This window comes from Polyergus mexicanus, unplaced genomic scaffold (genome assembly GCF_030449975.1).
Source record: "Polyergus mexicanus isolate NDT 795.1 unplaced genomic scaffold, iyPolMexi1.0 SCAF_22, whole genome shotgun sequence".
NCBI lineage: Eukaryota > Metazoa > Arthropoda > Insecta > Hymenoptera > Formicidae > Polyergus > Polyergus mexicanus.
In genome coordinates, this window is record NW_027223342.1 from 2,356,134 (window position 1) to 2,372,858 (window position 16,725).

Genomic DNA, 16,725 nt, shown 5'->3' on the forward strand with positions numbered 1-16,725 from the left:
GTTCACGAGAGTCGATTCACGGAGCCCCGCCCTGCCTGCCGCCCGCCAGAGCCGTGACGCGAGGTGCAGCAGCTCCGCTCGTTTCGTTCGTGTCGAGAGTTTTCGTGTGTCGTCGAATGAGAACAATCGCCGACGTCCGAACGTCGCGCATCCCGAGACGTTGACACGCGCCGTACTGTGTGCGCCCCGTCATTGATAACGTCCACGTATAGTCGTCGTTCGTCGTCGTCGCTATCGCGTCATCATCATCGTCGCCGCCGTGTCGTCGCGATATCTCGCCGCGACAGTTAACCTTAAAGAAAGCGGCGGGTGCGGTGATAGTGTTTCTCCTCCGAGGAGGTAGAGCGGGTAAACTCGTGTCGTCGGTGCTCGAGACGGAAAGGTGTGACAAGGAAAGTGCGTAATCATCGATGTGAGAGCCAAGGACGGCGAGGAAGAGCAGAGGGAGCGAGTGCGAAAGCGGAGAAAGAGAGAGAGAGAGAGGCCCAAGCATCAAGCCGGGAATTTCGACGATCGCAGCTCCGTCAGGGAGCTCCAGGTATGTAACATCGCAATTCCGACATCTCGAGATGTGATCCGGATGTGTCGCTCCTCCGGCCGCCCTTCGCGCGACTCGATAACCGCCATCATGGCGGTCGCCTAGGCCTATACGCTCCGTGTCAAAAATCTCCTACGTTTACCGTTTACGTTGCTTCCGATCGTATCTCGCGCCGACGACTTTTCCACGCGATGCCGATTCCGCCGCGAGGACGGATTCGTCGAAGGACGGGATCGTTGGACCTCGCGTCCTTAAAATGACGACGAGCTACTCGCGCTTATCTCTTTTTCTTTTTTTTATTTTACCCGGATGCGCGTAAAAGTCGTGACTCTCTCGTCGCTTCGATTTCACCACGTTCGTCGTAAAAGAAGACAGCGACGATACGATCCATTACTCGAACGAAGTTTGCTTTCTATTCGCGAGTGTTCGCGAGGGTCACTCGGTATAATTCGACGTCGGTTTAGCACGAACGAGTACGCCGGAAATAGATCGAGCGTCGCGATTACGGGATGCATTATCGATGGGATCATTGATTGGAACGAACGGGCTTCCACGAGATATTTGTACTTTCTAGATTCTCGAAAAAAAAAAAAAAGTCAATGAGTCCGAAATCGATAACGAGATTTTTCCTGCGCCTTCGAATTTCACTTTCGTTACAGAATTAATAAGAGAAATTATCGACGAAAACATCGACCTATATCATTGTCGATTCGTACCTATGTACGCTGGTTTATACCATCTCCTGCTCGTAAAATTACTCGAATTGTTTTCACGGAAATATCATTGATCCTTGAACTGATTTTAATGTTATTGACAGAATTGAATGGATTATTCCAAGTTTCAGATCGTACAAATGAAGTGACTAATTTATTTTCAAACCGATCTATGAATTTTTATATTACGTAAAATATATCTCTCGCATTAAAAAAGAATCGCCTTGTATTTGATCGAGCCTTGAGATTGCGCGAACGTCGACGCTCTCAGGAATGTTCGCCTGTCACATCGTCCCGGAGGCGTCCGGGGCACACACCGGTTCTCCTTCGACGTCTCCTGACGTTTGTTCGACGACGACTCGGATTATCTCGAGGCGCACGATACGCGTAACTAGGACTGCCATAATAAAATTCTCAAAACTAGAACTTGTAGCCCAAAAACCCCGGACATTTATACAATAATTAAATTTAAAAAGCAAAATATATTTAGGAATATCCTTAAACTCCGGACATTATAATTACCCCGGACACATTGAAAAAATCCCCCCGGACGCCCTAAAAAAAGAGGACGTATAGCAACACTACGCGTAACACAAGTCGCTTTGCATATACAGAGTGTTCCGGATGTCTAAAACTGAAGGTGTAAATTCACTAAAAAACGTCAAAAAATGAGAAACTTTTCTATTTGACACTTTGGTCAAATTTCAAAAATTGCGCTTCTTCAAATGAAAATTTAATAAAAAGGGTGTTTCTATTTTTATAAAATTCAGATATTAAAAGCATAAAAATCATTATGATTTTTATACCCTTAATATCTGAATTTGTGGTAAAAATAGCGATACTTCATTTTTATTAAATTTCTATTTGGGGAAGGGCTATTTTTGAGATTCGACCAGTAGAATCCTTGTCCTGGGACACCCTATATACGAGAGCTCCGCGAAAAAAAGTTGGCGTTTCTTAATCAGCGAGATAAATTTTTGCTCGTTGTAAGAAATGCGAGAGTTTGATATAATAAAAAAGAAAAAAAATATATTCGCGAGAAATGCGTGGAAATATGTTTATTGTAGTAAATTTGACGATTTTACACATCTCTTGGTTTTTTTTTTTTTATTCTTTAATCCAGTAGAATTTGATATAATTAATTGACAGGAATAATTATCACTTATTTAATAAATTATAAGGATAATATTTTTTGTATTTGTTAAATGAATTAAGATGTATTTAATCACATATTAGAAGTATAGTTATTAAAATATAGTCAGAAAATAATTCATACAATCAGAAAATTATAAATAAGAATGATAAAGAATAGTGCGATTAATCAAACGTTTTTCTTTCTCTTCTTATGATTATAACTGGTAAGTTTCTACTGTGCCTTTTGCGAAATATTGATTCCGAGAACGGAAAGTGTGTGATGCAACGCAAAGAGTCTGTGAATTTTCTTACATAACACAGCTGCTGTTTATCAGCTTGATTTTTTTCAGTATTAAATATACACGTGGATATATTGGATTCGCATTCCTCATCGAGGCAATCGGCATGTTTTACAACACGAGCGATTTTATTGATTAAAAAATCGAATTATGTTTAAGAAAATCGACATTACTCTAGTAAGTATTCTTCAAGTATCGTACATTATTCGATTATCTCTTCGACAATAGGAAAGTGTAGCGAATTTCCCCGAAAGCATCTTTTCCACGCAACAATTAGCTTCTTCAACCGGACGAGTAATCCTTTCTTTCTCTTTATTGTTATCGCTGTAACTTTTATCACGGATAATTCAACAACTATCTCGCTTACGATTATCTGAGTCATGCTCTCTCGGAGAAAGATGAGCAATAGCGAAAGCTTGACACGCGATTTTTATGAGAGTTATCCTCGGCATTCTTCCAACGAGACAGACCCTCTCAGATTAATGATCGCAATAAATCAAGTCGAAAATAACAAACGGATAGACAGACATAGACAATAGACGAAGAACGAGCGTTATATAGGTGTCACGCGGGATTACCGGGGCTTAAGCTTGACGCGACAGACGCGAGGAAACGTCAGGCGACGTTTGATCTTGGCAAGTAAACGGGGGGGGGAAAAAAAAAGTTTCTTACGACTCGGCGTCACATTCCGTCTCGCGATTGGACGACCAATTGGCGACCGCAGCTGTCTTAATCGGCTTTAATTGCTGCGGAATATAAAGTTGTCGCACGCGCGCTGGAGACAAGCGGCGTCTTGAGTTCAAAATTGACAGCATTCCACTTGAGACACATCGATATCGTTACCGATTGTCCTAGGCGAGGAATCATACGCACGCCTTTCTTTCTTTTTTAATTTTCACGATAATTTTCTCGAAACGCGATGGGTTCGATGAGAAAAATATCTCGCACGTGTTTCAATACACCTTTAACATCTCATCTTGTAGTATTTCCGTAATCATGAATTTATTCATAAAATTGTAGATTATTTTATAGAAACTATTTTGATAGAATTTTTTTTATAACAGTTTTTGATAATTTTTCCATAATCGTGGATTTATTTATAGAATTAGTAGATTGTTTTATAAAAACTATTTTGATATATAATTTTCTGACGTTTCACACGCGCAAAATTTATTTTAAGAAATTAAATCAGTAAACTCTCCTGAATCTACATATATATATATATATATATATATATATTTTATAAAGATAGTTTAGACTTTACATTGCGAGTTGAACGTTGTTCTCAGCTGCGACTGTATTTGCGTAGTGAGTTAAATCCATTCGGGACTACTGTTATCCTATTCCTCGTATGCGGTTCCGTATAATTTCATCGTGGCTGGATAAAGTCACGTGCGTCGAACGGCGGCGGCGATGAGTTTTGATGCGCAGATGTGTCTCTCCTCGATAGGAAACACTCGTCGAGGAGTCTCTCGAACGACGATCGCGGTCTACAGGATGCTTAGTATGTCGTGCTACTTACAAAATAGATGCGAAAGGGTCAACGTGTTTAGGCTGGATGACGTGTCTCGATGTTAAACCCTTTCTCGATTCCTCAATTATCAGTCCTTTTTCTCCCTCTTATGCTCGCGTCCTTTTCTCTCTTCTATCACCGAGGTATCGCCCCTTCTAAGGATAGCAGTAATCGAGACAGAACTTGATTAATCAATTGCAGCGTAACAAAAGAGGCCAGCTTGTTAATTTAACATTTGCTTTTTGTCAATTTTTTCTGCATTAAAGTTTGATTTAAATTAAAGCATAGATTAAATTTTTTTGCACGTCCCTCCATAAAATTTATTTATTTATTATCATTATTATTATTTATATATTATTTAATATTGTCGAATTTTTACACGGTAATTATATCGTAAGATCGGAACACCGTAAAGCACTTACGCGTTAGGGGAAAAAAAAAACCTTCATAAATGCACTTTATGCGGTAAGCGATTCTTCTTGGTGCGGCTAATGACGTCACGCGACTGCATTAAACTAGGACAGAGAGACTGAGAACTTTAACACGAAGTTTCGCGGTGTATTCGATTACGATAAAAAAAAAAAAATAATAAACCATCGCTATACATTGAATCTAGCACTTTGCAAATTTCTATAAATTTATCCGACGTGTCGTCCGTTTTCTGTCGGTTAGTTGGAACATGCTCGTCGCGAAAGTCGAACTTTCTTCTCGTTACCACTATTCTCATTCATAAAAAAGGTAGTACCGTTTAAACGCCGTTCGATATTGTACACCAGGTGTGCGTATTGAATATAATGTAATTTACACGATCCAGTTGTACCACGAGAATGCGACCAATCAAGAGTCAAATCATTTTTATCATCATATTGTGCGACGGGACGCTTTTTAATGCAATCAAATTTTCTTATTGTCCGCAAGTTGGCCCGACGCCCACGCGATATAACACGTTAAAAAAAAAAACGAGCATCCTGTTAGATATTGCATTAGGTCCTAATATAGAAACGAGGACGTCTCCCTCGGCATCTAGAAATTAACGGACAACCGATGGCGCCACGCGGCCTGTTCCAGGTTACTTTCTGACGTCACAACTCACCCTCTGACGTCATTTACCTGTACGTCTTCCTCTCTCCCTCCGTCTTAGGATTCGATGACCCATGCGTGTAACTCCATTTGTAGGCCAGCTCGCTATTTCGGTGCGTCGAGATGAGACAAACGCTACTAAAAAAAAAAAAAAAAAAAAAAAAAAAAAAAAAAAAAAAAAAAAAAAACGAGTACTAGTCCACCTTGATCGATCGATCGATGCGTTTGCGTCACGGTGTATTTTAAGGCATCGATGATTCTGCGCCAAAATGAGACATTTAGCTTTCCATGGTTCAACGTGACTTCAAAACGACAACACACATCACTCGTGATTTGAGAATTTTATTTCGAGAAGAAAAGAAATATATTTTAATCTCTATTATTAATTTAAGAGGAGAGTCATTTAAGCGTCGACAAAAATTAGATTACGCGCTACTCTAACGAAACCAGATAAAAAATTACCAGTCAAAATTGGACAAAAGTTACGATTCGTCGAACACGAGCTTGACAAATCGTGAAATTAGCCGCATTACCGGAAACGTCAGAGACTATCCCCACGTGGCAGGTGCAACGCCGACAAACCTTGCATCGGCCTGTTGAGAAACTGTCGGCGCGCATTCTGGCACTGGCCGTCCTCCAGCTTTTACCCTTCCGTACCCCAAAGAGTACAGGATTGTCAATGGCAAAATACACACTCGGCGGGAAGGGGGGTGGGGGGGGGAGGGTACTTGGCAGCCCCGCGATTATACGTCGACGTATATCGAAGGGGGAGAGACCGGGAGAGAGCGAGATCACATTGGACGTTGACCCGCGTGGTTCAACTGTTGCTCCCATTCGTGCATCCGGGAGCTCGTCGAAGGGAGACGGCTTAGGGAATTTGATGATAGAACGAGTCTTCCGCTCTTTCTCTCTTTTCGAGTGCTCGTATCGTGATATTAATCCTGAGAAGAACCGCTATCGATAAAATTCATCCGTGAGACACGCAATCGAGATTGCGTTTATTATCGAATACATTTGACTCTCTCGAGTGGATGAAGAGTCCTCGCGTATGGAAATTTAATAAAAGGGATGATAAAAAAGTTTTCGACGAAGCTACGGTCTTACGATTGAATTACGTGACGATGAAGCGTAAAAAGTTAATACATCGATCGTTATTGAATGCAAGCTACTTTGCTCTGAAATTTTTACGACTCTTTTACGAGCATGATCGAAGGAAAAAAGTGAGTTATTTTACAGGGTGTCTACTCCGTGAAAAAACATGGAAAACCTGAAATTTTCAGGGAATTTTTTTGTACCTGAAAAAAATCAGGGAATTCTCACGAAATTTTATTGGGATTTGAAAAATTTATTTAAAAATTCTCTCTCTTTGATAATTTTCATTTCTTATTTGTAAACAGTCGGTAATCCATCGATAAGCCAAGTTGTGATTTATATGTTTAAAATATATTATAAATATGTATTGTATCTATCTCTGTTTATATATTCAATGTCTTAACAAAATATTGGATATGTAGTATTATATATTTTAATTTTTTTTTTTTTTTTTTTTGTAAAAAATGAAAATGTTATGCAAGTTAAAAATTTTTATCTTAACGAAAGTTATCCAATTTTTTTTCAGTGTATTTGTAAATCTAGCACTTTAAATTTAAATGGCTTTGTGCCTTTTCTTTGTATGAATGAAAAGCATTGGAAAACGCATTATAAAAGCGTTATAATAAAAATGTTATTTTAGGAAATTGCATTAAAAAATTTGTGAAATAAGTATCTTTTTTACCCGAAATTTTGAACAAAGATACCTGTAAGATCAGGTTAGGAATTTCCAGGGAATCTTCTTTATAAGTTTCGAGTAGACACTCTGTATTATATTTTTTGTTTCCACTGCCACGAAAATAATTCTTTCGCCGTTCAAAGTTCGAGTTTGAATCGGCTGTTGACCGTCGCCGAGGCTTGGCATAGTGCCATCTGTCAGATACGACGAGCGATTTTGAACGGTAGTATCGATTTGTACTATAGTTTCACGTTTTCGAAATCGGAAAACTTTATTATCGCATCTCTAATCAACAACACGCGATCATCAATCCGCAGTGTGATCAATATCAGTATTAATGTATCCGTTCACCCTCTCACCCCGAGGCTTTTCCTCAAAATGTCTGACTTGTTTTATCAATTTTCTTTATTCTCCGGTTTATCAATTTATCTTTAATTTCTCATCGTTTCGTGCAATAATATAGTACGAGAGATCTCGTGTTTATAATAATTATGTATTATACTTTTTCCATTATTCTTTAATGAATGATTATAAATTATAAAGCCTGTATCGGACTACGCGTTGAAAATTGAAGATTGAGGATTAAAAATTAGAATTTAACTAATAAAAGGAACTAAAATTTCTTTGTCCTGATTGGTCAATTATACGGGCTTAAAGCTCGTGAAAATTGAGATTGAAGATTCGCGATTGAAATTATTTTTTAATGAATGATTATAAATTATAAAGCCTGTATCGGACTACGCGTTGAAAATTGAAGATTGAGAATTAAAAATTAGAATTTAACTAATAAAAGGAACTAAAATTTCTTTGTCCTGATTGGTCAAGTTTCAATCTTGAATCTTGAATCTCCATTTTCAATGCATAGTGTGATACGGGCTTAAAGCTCGTGAAAATTGAGATTGAAGATTCGCGATTGAAATTATTTTTTAATGAATGATTATAAATTATAAAGCCTGTATCGGACTACGCGTTGAAAATTGAAGATTGAGAATTAAAAATTAGAATTTAACTAATAAAAGGAACTAAAATTTCTTTGTCCTGATTGGTCAAATTTCAATCTTTAATCTTGAATCTCCATTTTCAATGCGTAGTGTGATACGGGCTTAAAGCTCGTGAAAATTGAGATTGAAGATTCGCGATTGAAATTATTTTTTAATGAATGATTATAAATTATAAAGCCTGTATCGGACTACGCGTTGAAAATTGAAGATTGAGAATTAAAAATTAGAATTTAACTAATAAAAGGAACTAAAATTTCTTTGTCCTGATTGGTCAAATTTCAATCTTGAATCTTGAATCTCCATTTTCAATGCGTAGTGTGATACGGGCTTAAAGCTCGTGAAAATTGAGATTGAAGATTCGCGATTGAAATTATTTTTTAATGAATGATTATAAATTATAAAGCCTGTATCAGACTACGCGTTGAAAATTGAAGATTGAGGATTAAAAATTAGAATTTAACTAATAAAAGGAACTAAAATTTCTTTGTCCTGATTGGTCAAATTTCAATCTTGAATCTTGAATCTCCATTTTCAATGCGTAGTGTGATACGGGCTTTAGGGTTGCTAGCAGCAACAATAGCGGCTCGAGCAGCAACCTGTCATTGTCGGCTACGACGACGGCGTCCTCTCGACGCCGGCTGGTCGGGACGGTCGGTACGCGGGCGCACTGGCGCCAGCGTCATCTCTCCCCCACCTCCGGGCGCCTCGTCCTCCCGGCCGGCCTTCTCTCGAAACCACGTCCTTCCTTGGGTGTGGTTCAGAGATTGACGAGACGTCGTCTCTCCGGTCCAAGTGCGCGTCGCTCTCCTCGTTGCCCATCGTCTCGGCTTCCGCGTCCCGATGTCGACGGCATCCGTCGCGGCCCCGACGACGCTCGTTCCTCCGCGTCCTTCGTGAATCGCGCACCTGGTTGCTGGAAACGGGGACGAGACGGTGCGGCGAGCGAGCAAAAGGATGTACGGATAAAGAGAAAGGGAGAGAGAGAGAGAGAGAGAGAGAGAAGGAGAAAGAGAGCGACGAGTGGGGCGAGCCGCACGACGACGTTCAATCGATTCGTCTCGCGCCTCCAGGTTGCGTGCGTGAGTGCGTGCGTGCGTGCGTGCATGTTTGTTTCCCGTAACAGGGTGCCGAGTCCTAGCGGTACCAGTGGGGCGACGGTTTATCCGGGATAGGGATCGGTATATACGATCGCGTGAAGGAAGTGCAACTGAAAATAGAATCGGAACCGCGGAGTATTTTTTGAGCTCTTTCATCGAGTCGACTCGCCGGTATTCGTCAGAGGTTGGACCTTCCGAGGTTCCTCGACGTCTTCTCATCGCCGGAGGAGAATCCTTGTCGCGCGAGTCGCGTTTTGACGAGCGCAACCTGGCGGTGACGAGTGACGGCGCTTTTAACGGGGCTGCAAGTCCGTTTCGATCCAGTAGTGGTGGTGGTTGTGATCGCGATCATCGTGGTGGTGGCGGCTCTACCGCGAACGGTACAGGTTACGTCGACGCGGGCTCGATGACGCTCCTCTGACAGCAGTGGCGGTGACGACGGTGGGACGGAGCGAGTAAGTTCCATCGATGCGTGTGAACCTCTCCTTCCGCTTCGACACCTTCGTAGGCGAGGACGAGTCGCCCGTCCTTTTTTTTTTTTTTTACCTCCACTTTTCTTTCCCCTCTCGCCGCTCGTCGAGCTAGTTAGCCGAGACAATGGCGTAGGGGAAAAAGCGGAAGAGCGATACTACGTGACGTCGCCGGGGCGCTCTACCCTGTCGTCAATAGCGCCCTTTCTCGTTATCCATAACGCGCGAAAGCCCCGAGATACATCGGCCTTCGTACGTAGCCTACGGGGCTGTCGTCAATTATTCGTCGATGATCGTTCCATCACTCGACGTGGTTTTAACAATGGAACTGTACGCGGCAAAGTTGTGCACATTTTGCTTCTTCGCTTTTCAATGAAAATCTTTCGATAAAAAGAGGATAAGAACATTGATATCATAAAGAATTCACTCCGCGATTTAACTCCATAAACGATTTTTTACGATTATCAATATACATAATATTTCGTTAGGTATATAATATTTTCGGTTTCATCGATCGATTTTTTTTTTCCTCTCGATCAATTTATACGTTAATTTTACGAAAGCATATAATTTGCATGTCGTTATTTCTTTGATTGTCGAATGTTAATTTTATATAATATTTCTATGTCTGTGATAGTTTATTTTATTGAGAATTCCCGCTATAAAACATTTCTATTAATATTATATCTCCTTCACTATCTAATTTATTTCTTCCAACAGCAAGGACTTATGAGAATGTGACAATATCTCCCACGATCTTGCTCTTCTTTATCGTGATTATTTTTCTTTTTATTTTCTCACGTGCAAATTACTTTCCCAAGGATTGTTTCATACACAATGTGACGAAATAAAATTTTCTTTCTAATTAGTTGGATGGATTCTTTTTTTAATTAGCTGAATTAGATTGATTCATGTTATGCGTCTTAAAAAAAAAAAAAAATTCGATCGTATTTGCGCTTGCGTCAAACTTGACTCTCGTCGGTCCTTCTCTCCGGAAGATGCGAATACCTTGCGTTGGATCGACAACCCTCGGTTTCCCCGGATCGCGTGATTTCGCGGGGGTGAAGGACGACGCGCATCGTGGATTATTCGATTGTCCGAACGTGATTAGTTATGCTATTGTAGTTTCGCATGGCAAATTTTTAACAGCCAAGGCAATGTAACGTTTGAGGATGTTTGTCTTGCTTTCGATAGGGAAAATTGAGATTTTTTTTCTATATCAATAAAACTCGAAGAATTGATTGCTTTATTCCATTTTAAGAAACATAAAATAAGCGTAATAAAAGAAACATAAATAAATTGATTAGAATAATAAATTATCCTGTGATTTAATAATATAAAGATATAAAACAGTATTATATTATATATAATTGTTTAACATTTCCAAGATATTGCTTGGAAGAATATTTTGCGCTTGCCAATATAAAATAATAAAATATTAAGACAGGAGAGAAAGAATAAAAAGGGAAAAGTTTGATGAAACTTTCTAAATATATAACAAAGATTAAAAAATGACATACAAATATCGATATACGGGATTATTTCTTCAAATAATTATACATTGATATTTATGACGATGGTCATAAAATACAATGTATATTTCTCCATTAATAAAATAGATAGCAAAAATTGGTAACCTATCTAGAATGAAAATGGCAAACGTGTCAATGGTTTTCAGTCAATTATCGGTTTTCCGAGTGTTCGATATTACATTGCGGTAACTAGTTGCATCGCCGACGTGACGGTGATATACGATTGCGCGCGGCTGACGTTTTTCTCAAGGAAAAGTACGCGCTGACTCGCGAGAGAGAGAGAGAAAGAGACAAATATAGGCAGAGAGGGGGAGAGGTTGCGATAAAAATATCTGCGCACCCGTCACAACCAAAATATTTTTAGCGAGCCGATGATTATATTTTGTTTTTTTCTTTGCGCGCGTGCGTGCGTGCGTGGATGTATATATGTGTTTGATAATTGAGACGCTCTGCCATTAATGTAAGATGATTATACGCAATTATGTTAATTAAAGTCGTTGAACGCAAATGTTTTGTCATCACCGCAGCGCAGAGTCTTTCCTTCGATGATAATACACTCTAATTTATGAATTAGGATAATTTTTTTTTTCGTGGTTTCGAGATTTTAATAACGTGAGCGTTGCAATCGTGTACGGAGAATTTTTAATTTGATTTATATCATTTCCTCTCTCGTATGAAAAAATAACTAGACTTTTTTAATATGCAAGCTTTTAATTTATAATTTATTATGCGTATCTGGAAATAATTATTTATTTTCATTGGCGCATTACGCTCGAAAGCGACACGCGTAATTAATTAGACGAGCCAAAAACAGCGACATAATAAATATGTTAGTTTTGGGCGATTCTAATTCATTATCAAAGTATAGGGATAAATATGTAAAAATTTCGCCGATATTTTATATTATTCGATATCCTACGATTTCTTCGGGTGTAGATAGATTTTTGCGACACTGCGTTGATAACGCGTATTATATGCCGTGTGTAATCGTCGACGCGATTACCGTCAATAAGAAACCGCAGTAATTCTTGGATGACGTTTGCCTTTGATATGCCGTCTGTTCGTTTTCCTCGAGTCGCAACAAAAGCCGCGCGTTGTTTGCGCGAAACACAACATTATGTTAAACATTCGCGGTATCAAATATGATAAATGGAGTTACTGCTAATTTAGCACTTCCAAGTTTTCTTCGTAAGAAAGGATAAATCCTTGTAATGTTGTCACACAGTGAATTAACATTGACGTTTAATTATCTTATATAAATTGAAAGCGTATATATTAAGAAGATTTAAACATTTTTCTTTATCAGTTTAATCGAAGATACATGATGTTACGGAAAGAAATAATTTTCGGTCTCCTTTCGGACTCCGTGTTCGTATAGTATACTAGATTTAAGATAACGTATTTTACGAGCCACGTTATTACGGCCAAAATTGAATCGATCGATTTGAAACATTGTGTTCCAGAGGTGGCAACGGTCTCGTCTGGAAGTGTCGAAACTGGCGTGTGGGGCGGTGGAGTCAGCTGTGGTCTGGCTCTGATTCCGGTGGTATCGGCGGAAGCGGAAGCCGCGAAGGCAATAGCGAAGGCAGGAGGCGAGGAGGTGGGTCCGGGAGAAGTTGCTGGTAGCCCCGATTTTGTTACAAGACGGTGCAAGCTTCATCCCCATCGTTCTCATCTATCTCTTCTTCCTTCACCTCGCATCTTGTCTTACGGGAGTAATCGCCAACGGCCACCAGAAGAACTGTCGACGGCGTGACACCGGCCCCGCGATCGGCCTTCCTCCCGCAGAGGAGTAAGCGCCGCACGGACAGGAGTCACCGCCATCCGTCATCATCGTCAGAAATTATATTCCGCGAGCCATCTCCGAGGCGAGGCGAGACTCTTGTCTGAGAGGAGAGAGCTTCCTCAGCCTCCCCCTCTGCGCGCGCGACGTTCTAGTATTTCGGCCCCGTTAACGGGCGCTCATAAGCCTCGCGCGTCATCTGTCAGACACCATGAACGAGCTCGACAGTCTTCGTCAGGAGGCGGAGACGCTGAAAAATGCCATCCGGGTAAGTATCCGCTTCCTTACTTTAAGATTGTTTCTCCTTTTTTTTCATCTATCGTATAAAAAATCTGTATTAAAAAAAAAAAAAACGTAGTTCTTTCAAAATTTTCGAAAGGTATCAAAATTATAAAGAAAACACAACTAATAAATAATTATTTATTTTATTATGATATCTCCAATTGCATTTGTTAAAGTAAAAATAGATTGCTTGTATGTAATTATGATATGAATGCTAAAGCAAATTTATTAGATTGATACACTTTAACTCTATATATATATAAAAAAATCAAATTGACTTATTTTTATACGTCAGATTTTGCAATTTTATGCAACTCTCTTCCGCCTTTCTCTATTCCTGACGTTATCGTAAATTTTAACCGATAAAAGATATATTCATCTACTTCTTCTTTTACCTCGTTTATATGGCGAATGGTTTTTAGTTGTGAGGATATGGAGCTGGCTAGGTGGTGGTAGTGTGGTGGTGGTAGGGCGCGGCATAACCGTCGCTTCTCTGATCAATACGCCACCGTCCCCCCCCCCTCTCTCTCACTCACTCACTCACTCACTCACTCACTCACTCACTCACTCACTCACTCACTCACTCACTCACTCACTCACTCACTCTCACTCTCTCAATCCACGTCTTGTTTCTTCTCTCCATGTATTCGTCTCTCTTTCTTCTACGCGCTCCCCTCATCCCCCTTTCCCCTTATATATAGATAAAATGCACGCGCTTGCACGGTATGCGCGGAAATATGCGCTTACGTTAAAAGGAATACGCTATCGGTCTTGTGTCTGGTAATTATTTATGACGCGCGCAGCAACGTTGTTTAGCAAATAAAATTGCCAATGTACATTGCGCAATAACATATATGCGTATACTATAAATGTTAACATATTTCCTTTAATTGCGCGTAACAATTTTTTAATAGTGATCGAGAAGTCTCGTTTAATTAATATTTTTCATATTATCTTGTCATTGATATTATTTCTTTGATACTTGGTATTAAGATTTTAAATTTATCTTAAATAATTTTATTGAGAATCAAATCATTTTATTGGTGGAAATAAATTACAATTACATCGTATTTAAATCACATTGCGATCAATCAGATTTAACGCAGTTTTATTATAGACATTAATATAATTATCTTTAAATATATAAATTAATAATATCTTTACTATAAAAGTAAGTAGAGTTATATCCGACTAGTATTAAGTCACTCTAAGTATACTACTGCATTACGATTCGATCTTAAAGGTCAACTTAAAGGCAAAATTGCGGCATAATATTGGACTAGAAACACGCGAGCACCGTGGACCGGAATCCTTTTTCTCGTTCCGTAACTTCCTTTTTCTAATTCCTTGAAATTTATGGGAATTTTCAGTAGCCTGTTCGATCGTTTGACCTTTTGTATTGAATTTGTGTATACACGGGCAATTTATTAAACTTTTACGTCGATATGCATTATATTACCCGGCATCTTCTCGTTAGAATGTCGCTTCAACGTGAAATCTTCTAGCTTTAATTATCATTACATTATATACATTATAGCAGTATAGATAAGATCTCGCGATTAACGATAATGGCTTACGCGCTTGTTGCAGATATGATACATGTTGGATATCAAATGCGAGGAATAGACGTCGTAGATTTACAAATTTGTATATGATTTTATGTCGCAGGATGCCAGGAAAGCAGCATGCGACACGACTTTGGCCCAGGCCACATCGGGCATGGAACCTATCGGTCGCATACAAATGCGTACGAGACGTACGCTTCGCGGTCACTTAGCTAAGATTTATGCGATGCACTGGGGAAGTGACTCCAGGTATGATGTTAGATGCAGATGATTAGATGATGATACGTTGGCGTCTGAAAATCTCAACGTAAATAAGATTTTATTTATGAATTCTGTGTGAAAAACAAGATTCGAGAAAACAAAGAACGTAAATATTTGCAATTTGATTGCAAATTCATTAGATATATATTCATTTACACCATAAAACTTTAAAATTTAGAAAGTAATGAGAAGATATTAAGATAGAAAAAGATTTCGCTCCGCTATCTTCACACTACGTCTTTGTCAGCATATTTTTTTTTTGTATTTTTCATACATAGGAATCTAGTCTCCGCATCGCAAGACGGCAAACTGATCGTTTGGGATAGTTATACCACCAATAAGGTTCACGCGATCCCATTGCGGTCCTCATGGGTAATGACTTGTGCATACGCGCCCTCGGGTAGTTACGTCGCGTGCGGTGGGCTGGACAATATCTGTTCCATCTATAGCCTTAAAACTAGGGAAGGTAACGTGCGGGTGAGCAGAGAGCTCCCGGGTCACACTGGATATTTATCCTGCTGTCGGTTCTACGACGACAACCAGATCGTCACCAGTTCCGGCGACATGTCTTGGTAAGCAAGTCTAGAAATTTACTAGAGGTCAATGGTAATTGTTATAATAAAATTTCATGTACATTTTAATATTAACTTTAATATATAAAATTCAATTTAAGTTGCATTAATTTTTTTCTTGCATTTCTTATAATTTGAAAGCACATATATTAAGAGATTATGAATATATTTAAATAAAAAAATAACTCTTTTGATTATCTTAAAAAACAAAAAAAAACAACACTCCTTTATGAGTGAAACAAGAGTTCAATAAAAAATATAGAAAAATCTCATTTCTTCCTACTCCTTATCCCAAATTTCTTCCATTATTAAATGCAATCCTGAAGACACCTGAAGATTGTTTATTCGGCGCGTACTAGAATGCTGAATTGTTCTGATTCAGTGCTCTATGGGATATCGAGACCGGCCAGCAGTGCACCTCATTCATCGGGCACACCGGTGATGTTATGTCTCTGTCGTTGGCACCGGATACACGCACTTTCGTATCTGGCGCGTGTGACGCCAGCGCAAAGTTATGGGATATTCGCGAAGGTTCTTGCAAACAGACCTTTCCGGGTCACGAGAGTGACATAAACGCCGTAACGGTGAGATACTTTTCATTAAGCGAATAAATAATGTTCTCCTTTCGTGACGTTACTACTAATGGTACTACTAATGGTTACTACTAATGGTGTTATCGAAAAAAAGAATTTATTATTTTTGACGGTTTGATTTATTATTATTTACAGTTCTTCCCGAACGGATATGCTTTCGCGACAGGCTCGGATGATGCGACCTGCAGACTTTTCGATATTAGGGCAGATCAGGAACTCGCGATGTATAGTCACGACAATATCATTTGTGGTATCACCAGTGTAGCTTTCAGCAAGAGCGGTAGATTATTGCTGGCGGGCTACGACGATTTCAATTGCAATGTTTGGGATTCCATGAAGACGGAGCGAGCTGGTAAGTTGAACTGGAATCTTGCGAACGATAATCTCCTCAAGAGAGAAGAGAGATTTCATTTGAGGTTCTTCTCTCGATGATGGTATTTTTTTTTTTTTTAACGTTTATTATTTTCAATAACTGTAATCAGATAATATTGTTATCATTACTTTACTAAAAATACATTTGTTGG

General features: G+C 39.3%; 1 protein-coding gene across 2 annotated transcripts in view; it reads left to right on the plus strand.

Moving 5' to 3' along the window:
• Nucleotides 1-16,725, plus strand: part of Gbeta13f (guanine nucleotide-binding protein subunit beta-1) — a 24,842-nt gene continuing 8,117 nt past the window's right edge. The window contains exons 1-6 of one of the 2 annotated variants that reach the window (XM_070312590.1): nucleotides 1-538; nucleotides 12,609-13,196; nucleotides 14,879-15,024; nucleotides 15,315-15,608; nucleotides 15,991-16,192; nucleotides 16,337-16,553. In XM_070312590.1, coding sequence (XP_070168691.1) covers nucleotides 13,140-13,196; nucleotides 14,879-15,024; nucleotides 15,315-15,608; nucleotides 15,991-16,192; nucleotides 16,337-16,553 — 916 coding nt within the window. In that variant the 5' untranslated portion in view covers nucleotides 1-538; nucleotides 12,609-13,139. Of the gene's footprint in view, nucleotides 539-8,543; nucleotides 9,599-12,608; nucleotides 13,197-14,878; nucleotides 15,025-15,314; nucleotides 15,609-15,990; nucleotides 16,193-16,336; nucleotides 16,554-16,725 lie in introns of those variants that run through there. The other variant, XM_070312591.1, reaches the window with a different exon arrangement.